The sequence below is a fragment of the Coregonus clupeaformis genome, chromosome 19, assembly GCF_020615455.1.
Source record: "Coregonus clupeaformis isolate EN_2021a chromosome 19, ASM2061545v1, whole genome shotgun sequence".
Lineage (NCBI taxonomy): Eukaryota > Metazoa > Chordata > Actinopteri > Salmoniformes > Salmonidae > Coregonus > Coregonus clupeaformis.
The window spans coordinates 27,173,833-27,184,846 of record NC_059210.1 but is presented as its reverse complement, the minus strand read 5'-3'; the positions used below and the strand labels follow the sequence as shown (position 1 = coordinate 27,184,846).

Genomic DNA, 11,014 nt, shown 5'->3' with positions numbered 1-11,014 from the left:
GTCTCAAGGCTTAAAAATCATTATTTATCCTGTCTCCTCCCCTTCATCTACACTGACTGACGTGGATTTAACAAGTGACAACAACAAGGGATCATAGCTTTCACCTAGATTCACCTGGTCAGTCTATTACACCGTAAGAACATATGTTCTTCTTAATGTTTTGTATACTCAGTGTATTACAACTACATTTACAGATTTTCAGTGCGAGTTTGTGATTATCAATGCATTTTCAGCCAAGACCACAAGGGGGCTTATTGATCCATTCGCTTCGTTCTCCTTTCCTTCCCACCCTGAAAGCGAGTACCCTCTTTCTCCTCTCTTCTGCCGCACTCGTGCAGACTGCTGAACAGAGGAGCGTTTCAGGGACTGGTGAAGATTGCTTTGTTACAACCTCTATTGCCTACCCACCTGTGTCGCGGACTGACCGATGCCAGTAGTATAACAGACCTGTATAAAGTAGCTCGCACTGAATGGAATAATATCTCTTGGTGATCCGGCTTTCACAAATGTGGGATTTGTAATAGGCTACTGAGCTCTTGTGACATCGTTGGATTGAACAGTACTGCCTCTTGGAAGTGGACAAAACATGGACTAATTTTGAATCACAATGGGATTAAAACTATTTCTTGTCCTCGGTTTATTCTGCGTCACCTCAGGTAGGACACACATTTGCCATTGACCATAATGTCTCGTAGCTAATTAATGTCAACGACAAAGACTAGAGGCACCCACTTTACAACATAAATGATGATAGGCTATCATGAAACGGGGTTGTCAATTGTCGTGTAGTTTAGTATTTCTCCTATCCATTTTCATCTATTATTAAAAATTGCCGTTTTAACCTCTTAAGGATGGGACCCTTTTTTTTCAATTTTCGCCTAAAATGACATGCCCAAATCTAACTGCCTGTAGCTCAGGACCTAAAGCAAGGATATGAATATTATTGATACCATTTGAAAGGAAACACTTTGAAGTTTGTGTAAATGTGAAATTAATGTAGGAGAATATAACACATTAGATCTGGTAAAAGATAATCCAAACACATTTTTGGGGAGTATTTTTGTTATTTTTATCATCATCTTTGAAATGCAAGAGAAAGGCCACAATATAATATTGCAGTTTAGGCACAATGTAGATTTGGGCCACTAGATGGCAGCAGTGTGTGTGCAAAGTTTCAGATTGATCCATTGAAGCATTGCAATACTGGATTATATTGAATCAAGTCTGCCCAAATGTGCCGAATTGGTCAGTTGATACATTTTCAAGTACATAACTATAGAGAACATACAAAAATTATATGGTAATACAAAATGTAAGTTTACACACTCCCAGGAATGTCATACATGATGGATCATTAGCTTATACACTAACTTTCACACATCTAGATGGCCGGGTGGGGTGGGTGTGGAGCCAGAGACAGCAAGGGTTCAAACTGTAGAACCCAGTTCCTACATTTGAATATAAAAATGGATTTTATCAAACAAAACTATGTTACATTTTATCTCTGGGACCCTCAGGATGACAAATCAGAGCAAGATTACTGAATGTAAGTACATTATTTACCTTCAGAGGTGAATGTATCAAGCCAGTTGCCGCGCTAAGTTTTTTGTTGTTGTGCACTCCTCAAACAATAGCATGGTATTTTTTACTGTAATAGCTACTGTAAATTGGACAGTGCAGTTAGATTAACAAGAAGTTAAGCTTTCTGCCCATATAAGACATGTCTATGTCCTGGAAAGTTTGCTGTTACTTACAACAGTCATGCTAATCACATTAGCGCACGATAGCTCAACCGTCCCGTATACGGGACACCGATCCCGTAGAGGTTAAATGTCAGCTGTATTTCTGAACACTTAGATGCGCATCTACCCAGCATCAATAACCTTTCAGGACAGGTCACTGACTATGCTATGAATTGTGTCCATCATGCGTAGCCTATTGTGTTTGTGTTTCTATCAATAAGTTTTAGGTTTCGGGGTTGATCCTGCTCTACGCATCAATGTTTTCGATGAATTGACGCTTGGAGAGGGTTTTGATGGAGTTAATCAAGTCCAGGGCTTTCACAGCGAGTCTCGGGCGTTCCACTTTCAAGGTAAGATGCTCCCATAAAGACACCTAATATGCTATAGACAGGGCAACAATGATTGATTGCAGTTTTTTCTTTATAAGAATGAAGTCCAAACTCATCAAACATGGTAAGGGAAAATACTTTTTTCGTACTATATAATATTAGATTGACTAATGGTAAATGGGTGTTGATGCTCTTAGAAGCTCTCACATAGAAGGAAACCATTCAATTTATGCATATTCTCCACAATACAACCTGTTTGCACAACCATCTCTTTTGACATTACATTGTGTTGTCATTTTCTCTCTGAGTGAGGCGGGGGGCCCAGGATGCCACCTGCCCATAACAAAGGACATCATTCCCAGTGAGAGGGGGTGGGGGGGCAGATCGGGGCAGACACAGACATGCAAATTATGATGGAAAGACTGGGCATAATGAGATTAGTCAGCAACAACACCCCGGGCTCGTGGAGATGTATGGAGTGTGGATGACGGTGAATTGGCCACTCTATGGGCCCCAGTCAGACTGGCCCTTCAATGATCCCCCTATGTCTGAGGTAGATTTAATTATGGGTTGTCTAGTCTGAACCTGTAATAGTTTATCAGAGATAGGAGCCCTCTTGTAAGAATATCACTAGAAGCAATATCCATGTTTATCCCATTTTAACATGCTAGTCTTGATCATCTGACTGGCAAAGTGGTGGTGTATTGGACAGAGAAATGCCGTTTGTCACAGGAGTGCTGCTGGTGTCACGCTCTAACTGTAGGTTTTACTGCTCTGCCCTCGGACAGGCACCTTTTAAAATATCACTAAATAATACATCGTTTTAAATTAGGGTAAATCCATTTGAATTCAATTACTTTTTGACAGCACCCCTTTTGTTTCAAACGAAACCTTCCATATACGTTTGGCCATTGTAGAAGTGCTAAGAAAGTGACATTTTGGACCTGAATGCCAAAACATTTAAGAGATAAAGGTACACAAAGTTGACCTATTTTGCATATCCCACCATACCATGAGACATCCATGTCTTCATCACTGGAAAATATAAACTGTTGAGATTGATATAATTAAAAGCCACAAACAGTGTTGTCAAGTGCACATTTTTTTGTGGGGAAATATACATGACGGTGGGTGGACCTGCTGTCATATTTGTGGTCATAATTAGAAGTTACAATTTCAATTAAATGTACATTTCATTTTACATTGGTGTATCAGCTAAATTGCAGTGGTCTGAAGGGATAGGTTCATTCTATTTCTATGATTGAAATGACACCCACCCTGTATTCAAGAGCATGTTGTGTTTCAAACGATGGCGGGCACAAAACTAAAACTTCAGATTATGTGAAATAGGGTCTAAGCTACAACATATGTGAATATGAAAAAATATATAAAGAGTTTAAGCGTTTTTAGATAATTTAAATTAAAAGTTTAAAAAGTAAGACATTTTATTCTAGAAATAATACAATCGTTTGACAACACTGTTTTAAGCTTTTAAATGACATCAAACTCAGCCGTTGATATTTTCCAATGACGAAGACATGGATGTCTCATGGTATGGTGGGGTATGCAAAATGGGTCAACATTGAGCACCTTCATCTCCTGAATGTTTTGGGATTCAGGTCCAAAAAGTCACTTTCTGACCACTTCTTCCATGTGCAAACATGTTTGGAAAGAATTGCTTAAATCAAAAGGGATGCTGTCAAAAAGTGATTGAATTCAAATGGATTTACCCATAAGTGTTTCCATGGTAAAGTTCTCTGGAGAAGAATATCAACCAGTACACATTAACAGATAAAGCTCTATGCATCCAGATCAATGTCTACAAAATTTGGAGTTATGCCTTCAAAAGGAACATTTGGCATCTTATAGCACATCATCCAATACAAAAGTGATGAACATTGATGTTATAGGAATATCTCATTTCCAAATCCTACTACACATACGTTTACAAATTGGTGCATTCAACTTATGATAGCCAGGGGGTGGGGGGGGGGGGTAGAATGATTACTTTTATACTATTCCAGGTATTCCTTAAAGAGGTAGGGTTTCAAGTGTCTCCGGAAGGTGGTCAGTGACTCCGCTGTCCTGGCGTCGTGGGGGAGCTTGTTCCACCATTGGGGTGCCAGAGCAGCGAATAGCTTTGACTGGGCTGAGCGGGAGTTGTGCTTCCGTAGAGGTAGGGGGGCTAGCAGGCCAGAGGTGGATGAACGTAGTGCCCTCGTTTGGGTGTAGGGTCTGATCAGAGCCTGAAGGTAAGGAGGTGCCGTTCCCCTCACAGCTCCGTAGGCAAGCACCATGGTCTTGTAGTAGATGCGAGCCTCAACTGGAAGCCAGTGGAGTGTGCGGAGGAGCGGGGTGACATGAGAGAACTTGGGAAGGTTGAACACCAGGGGGGCTGCAGCGTTCTGGATAAGTTGTAGGGGTTTAATGGCACAGGCAGGGAGCCCAGCCAACAGCGAGTTGCAGTAATCCAGACGGGAGATGACAAGTGCCTGGATTAGGACCTGTGCCGCTTTCTGTGTAAGGTAGGGTCATACTCTGTGAATGTTGTAAAGCATGAACCTGCAGGATCGGGTCACTGCTTTGATGTTAGCGGAGAACGACAGGGTGTTGTCCAGGGTCACGCCAAGGTTCTTTGCACTCTGGGAGGAGGACACAATGGAGTTGTCAACCGTGATGGCGAGATCATGGAGCGGGCAGTCCTTCCCCGGGAGGAAGAGCAGCTCCGACTTGCCGAGGTTCAGCTTGAGGTGGTGATCCGACATCCACACTGATATGTCTGCCAGACATGCAGAGATGCGATTCGCCACCTGGTTATCAGAAGGGGGAAAGGAGAAAATGAATTGTGTGTCGTCTGCATAGCAATGATAGGAGAGACAATGTGAGGATATGACAGAGCCAAGTGACTTGGTGTATAGAGAGAATAGGAGAGGGCCTAGAACTGAGCCCTGGGGGACACCAGTGGTGAGAGCACGTGGTGCGGAGACAGATTCTCGCCACGCCACCTGGTAGGAGCGACCTGTCAGGTAGGACACAATCCAAGAGTGAGCAGCGCCGGAGATGCCCAACTCGGAGAGGGTGGAGAGGAGGATCTGATGGTTCACAGTATCAAAGGCAGCCGATAGGTCTAGAAGGATAAGAGCAGAGGAGAGAGAGTTAGCTTTAGCAGTGCGGAGAGCCTCCGTGACACAGAGAAGAGCAGCCTTAGCTGAATGACCAGTCTTGAAACCTGACTGGTTTGGATCAAGAAGGTCATTCTGAGAGAGATAGCAGGAGAGTTGGCTAGAGACGGCACGCTCAAGAGTTTCGGAGAGAAAATAAATAAGAGATACTGGTCTGTAGTTGTTGACATCGGAGGGATCGAGTGTAGGTTTTTTGAGGAGGGGTGCAACTCTTGCTCTCTTGAAGACGGAAGGGACATGGCCAGCGGTCAAGGATGAGTTGATGAGCGAGGTGAGGTAAGGGAGAAGGTCTCCGGAAATGTTCTGGAGAAGAGAGGAGGGGATAGGGTCAAGTGGGCAGGTTGTTGGGCCACAAGATTTCATCTGGAGAGAGAGGGGAGAAAGAAGTCAAAGCATAGGGTAGGGCAGTGTGAGCAGGACCAGTGGTGTCATTTTACTTAATAAATGAGGATCGGATGTCGTCAACCTTCTTTTCAAAATGGTTGACGAAGTCATCCACAGATAGGGAGGAGGGAGGAGGAGGATTCAGCAGGGAGGAGAAGGTGGCAAAGAGCTCATGTCTCCCCCTGCCTATCCTCTGATTTAAACTTACTGCTCTGTAGCCCTGCCCAGCAGGCCATGGCTAGAAGGGATCCAGCTTTTGTCAAATTAACATCAGATTTTACTTTTCGTAGCAGGTTAAGATAACTTGTTCATCAGGTTAGGATAATTAATGTAACAGGTTAGGATAATTAGGTGAAGGTTAGGAAAAGGGTTAATTTGACAAAAGCTGTAACCCTTTTAGCCATGTCCCTGCCAGCACATTTATGCATAGTGCATCAACATCTGCAGCTAGAGCCCCTCCTCTTCTTTGTAATGTCCCATCCTCTGCTATGCCACCCTCTCTCCTCCAGTTCGCCATTGATGTCACAAAATGGAAACATGACTCAGACTCCCGCGTACGTTCTTCAGTGTGCCTCTTTGTCAATACAGCCCTTATTTCTCTGGATTACCTTTGAGCTGAGTTTAAGCACATTCAATTACCCACCCGGCAGAAAGGAAAGCGCTGTGTTATTTATGGCTGCTTCTGCCTGCTGACATCATTCATTTAGGATGTTTCTGTTAAGTAAGTGATGCTGGGTAGAGGCACGGTGCGGAGCGGCAGGCAAACTTTCTGGCCTCTGTGTAGTGTAGTCACTGAGCAGGCTGGATATAGAACTGTCTGTCTGATTGGGGTTGATAGACTCTAATCCGGATGTGTGGCTCTGACTCGGCTAACATGGCTGCAAGGGGTCATTCCTACGCTCATTAGAAAGCAATCTTAACGTATACAGGGCTGTGGCTGCCTGTTTCTCTGCCTGCCTGCCCATGGGGATGGCTGGTATCTCTAGGAGGCGGGAGAAGGCGAGGAGAAGAGAGGATTCTGGAGGTGGTAAAGAGGGGAGGAAGATAGGGAATGTTTGTGTGTGCGCTAGCTTGCATGCACACGTGTGTGTGTAAGAGAGAGGAGGGAGGTGGGGATGGCATTTTAGAACTACCCCCCTGCAGCAGATTATCTTTGAAGGTATATGTCAGCAGTACAGTGAGGCGCAGTACAGATAGAGAGGCAGGCCTCAGGGACTGGTATGATAAAGCTGGATGAAGGAATGTCCCTGGCTATGTCAGTCGCACCTAATTGGGGCAGGTGGCACCCTGGAGAAGGAACTTCGTTCATCCTATGTTTTAGTTGCAAACAAGACATCTTAATGACTAAAATAGGTTTCAGAGTAGCTCCCTCTGTGCTACGTACGAAGCACACCCACAAACAGCACTGAACTCCTATCAGACACAGTCTTATTAACTGATGCTGGAAAAGCAGTCTGCCATGGTCACGACAGCAAGCAGTCAGTAAGCAGTGTCCTATCCACACAGCTGCATGCACGTGAACCCAGAGCCCTGCGTGCCGTGTGTTGCTTTTGTGTCACCAGCCAGCCAGAGCTGTGTCAAAGAGGCATTAGTTATTGTGGGATGGAAGAGACTCATTTATTATAGAGCAGCGCTCCCTGTGTGTGTCTGTGTGTCTCTGTGTGTGTGTGTGTGTGTGTCTACCAACCAAACAGGAAGCATCTTATAGGCTAACCTCTGGGGCTACAGACAGCTACTTAAGCTATTCCGGCAGAAACACAGCATTCCCATCTGACTGTTTCTATGTGGAAGGACTTGTGACAGTAACTTGGCCCACGAATCAAGGTGTTTTTAGCCCTCTCAGGCCAACCTGATCCTTTGTTCCAGAAGTGCTGATGGTGGTTGGGGGTATTTCTGTCACCTCCGGGCCACCATACACCATACATATACATAGATAAAGGACTGGTGGCTGGCTGACACCAGCTCAAAGACTCTGAATGTCAGACAGTCAGTGGCTGGCGGACTGACGGTCAGTGCAGAGTCGATCAGAGAGTTTTGGATAAAGTGCTGCCCAAGCAGTCCTGGAGGTGCCCTTGGCTCAGTTTAGTGTTTGTTTCAGTAGAGTGGACACACAGTAGATGGATAGACCATCCTCCGAATGCAGATTGCCTGAGCCGGCTGGAACCGGCGCTGGTATTGGATTATTCAGTCAGAAGCTGTAGGCTAGCCAAAGGGGGGTAATGGAGGGTTTGGAGTTGCTTTTGAGTTTATCATTACTGTTATCTCTCAAAAGAGAGTGAGACGTTCTTGCGCCCAACCCTCCCACGCAGATACCTCAGCCTCACCGCCAATGTTTAAAACAAAGAGTGTTTGGGGAAAATGCTGTCATTTTCTAACTGGCGGTGTTACACAATGTTGAGTGAGGCAGGAATGTATTTATCGGCTATCTGTGGTATATTTCTTTATTTGTTCTCTATTATGGCCGTTTGGGGATTTTTAGATGTTTGGACTGACTGGTCCCACTTGGTCTTTCCGTGCTAAACATATTTTATGCATGGTTCAATTTTGAGAGCTGAAGAGATTACATATTTGTGAAATGTTGGAGAGGAGTTGTTGTAAATACGTGGGCAGTGCTATTTTGTTCCAGTGGTCCACTTGATAAAGTAAACACTATCCTCATTATTTAGATCAAGAAATTGCTGTGATCTTTAACTTGCTATTATTGTTGGACTCTTGTTCTGGGTAAAGTCAGGCATCTTCATCATTTGAAACCAGGGCCACATATCACTTATGGAATAACTAAATAAATATATATATTATCTACACTACTGATCAAATGTTTTAGAACACCTACTCATTCAAAGGTTTTTCTTTATTTTTACTATTTTCTAAATTTTAGAATAATAGTGAAGATATCAAAACTATGAAATAACACATATGGAATCATGTAGTATCCAAAAAAGTGTTAAACAAATCAAAATATATTTTATATTTGAGATTCTTCAAATAGCCACCCTTTGGCTTGATGACAGCTTTGCACACTCTTGGCATTCTCTCAACCAGCTTCACCTGGAATGCTTTTCCAACAGTCTTGAAGGAAAAGCACCTGTTGGCTGCTTTTCCTTCACTCTGCGGTCCAACTCATCCCAAACCATCTAAATTTGGTTGAGGTCGGGGGATTGTGGAGGCCAGGTCATCTGATGCAGCACTCCATCACTCTCCTTCTTGATCAAATAGCCCTTACACAGCCTGGAGGTGTGTTAGGTCATTGTCCTGTTGAAAAACAAATGACAGTCCCACTAAGCCCAAACCAGATGGGATGGCATATCGCTGCAGAATGCTGTGGTAGTCATGCTGGTTAAGTGTGCCTTGAATTCTAAATAAATCACTGACAGTGTCACTAGCAAAGCACCCCCACACCATAACACCTCCTCCTCCATGCTTTACGGTGGGAAATACACATGCAGAGATCATCCGTTCACCCACACCGCATCTCAGAAAGACACGGCGGTTGGAACCAAAAATCTCCAATTTGGACTCCAGACCAAATAAAAAATGTCCACTGGTCTAATGTCCATTGCTCGTGTTTCTTGGCCCAAGCAAGTCTCTTCTTCTTATTGGTGTCCTTTAGTAGAGGTTTCTTTGCAGCAATTCAACCATGAAGGCCTGATTCACACAGTTTACTCTGAACAGTTGATGTTGAGATGTGTCTGTTACTTGAACTCTCTGAAGCATTTATTTGGGCTGCAATTTCTGAGGCTGGTAACTCTAATGAATTTATCCTCTGCAGCAGAGGTAACTCTGGGTCTTCCATTCCTGTGGTAGTCCTCATGAGAGCCAGTTTCATCATAGCGCTTGATGATTCTTGCGACTGCACTTGAAGAAACTTTCAAAGTTCTTGAAATGTTCCATATTGACTGACCTTCATGTCTTAAAGTAATGATAGACTGTTGTTTGCTTATTTGAGCTATTCTTGCAATAATATGGACTTGGTCTTTTACCTATAGGGCTATCTTCTGTATACCCACCCTACCTTGTCACAACACAACTGATTGGCTCAAACGCATTAAGAAGGAAAGAAATTCCACAAATTAACTTTTAACAAGGCACACCTGTTAATTGAAATGCATTCCAGGTGACTAGCTCATGAAGCTGGTTGAGAGAATGTCAAGAGTACAAAGCTGTCATCAAGGCAAAGGGTGGCTATTTGAAGAATCTCAAATATAAAATATGTTTTGATTGGTTTTACACTTTATTGGTTACTACATGATTCCATATGTGTTATTTCATAGTTTTAATGTGTTCACTATTATTCTACAATGTAGAAAATAGTACAAATAAAGAAAAACCTTTGAATGAGTAGGAGTTCTAAAACTTTTGACCGGTAGTGTATATCTATTTCATCTATAGATGTTACCCAGTGAAATAATCTTGTCCTTGAGAGGCTGTTTACATCCCTGTACAGTGTACACTTAAGGAGTCACAGTATACAGTGTACATGTGTACGGCGTAGGAGTTCATTCTGAAAATACTGGAAGATATGGGAGCAATTAGAAAGGATTGTGTGATAGTTAGGTTACTGTAGGGCAGGTTTTCAAATGGAGCTTTAAAGGCACCTGTTCCAATTGGTAAACCTATGAACCATTGATTAGATTGGCATTACCCCCAAGCCATAAGATTTCTAAATAGTTAACATTTTATATTTTAGTCATTCAGCAGATGCTCTTATCCAGAGCGACTTACAGTTAGTGACCAATTAGCTACCCGGACTATCTGCATTGACCCTCCTTTGCGCTAACTCTTTTGACTCATCACGTACGCTGCTGCTACTGCTTATTATCTGTCCTGTTGCCTAGTCACTTTACCCCTACCTATATGTACATATCTACCTCAATTACCTCGTACCCCTGCAGATCGACTCTGTACTGGTACCCTGTGTATATAGCCATGTTATCGTTACTCATTGTGTATTTATTCCTTGTGTTATTATCTTTCTATTATTTTTCTATTTTTCTCTCTGCATTTTTGGGATGGGCATGTAAGTAACTATGCACTTGTTGTTTACGAACCATGTGACAAATAAAATGTGATTTGATTAGCCTCATAATACTAATATTTCTTATACAATTGGAGGGGAGCATTCACCGTTGTGCACAGACTTATAGTTCAGACTGATACAAAAAAGTAGCATTACTCAGTTACAGAGTCAATCGCCTGGTGTGAAACCATTAAAGCTGTATGCATCCTGCAGATAAGATTAGTGTGCTGGCTAGGCTACCACAAAGCTCTACTTCCCAGGAACCCTCTCTGAGCCTGATGCTTTGAACTTCTCACTCTGTCAATGCATTTCTTGATGTCTGAAAATGAGTGTTTTTTTCCCCTTAATTAGTTCAATGAT

The 11,014-nt window shown here is 43.0% G+C and overlaps 1 protein-coding gene across 1 annotated transcript in view; it reads left to right on the top strand.

Annotated features, from left to right (window-relative positions):
• Positions 1–292: 292 nt before the first annotated feature.
• The window catches only part of LOC121531746 (protein kinase C-binding protein NELL2), a 109,150-nt gene continuing 98,428 nt past the window's right edge, over positions 293–11,014 (top strand). Inside the window, exons 1-2 of the mRNA XM_041837165.2 lie at positions 293–656; positions 1,964–2,092. Of these exons, the coding sequence (XP_041693099.1) occupies positions 608–656; positions 1,964–2,092 (178 nt within the window). The 5' untranslated portion in view covers positions 293–607. The remainder of the gene's footprint in view (positions 657–1,963; positions 2,093–11,014) is intronic.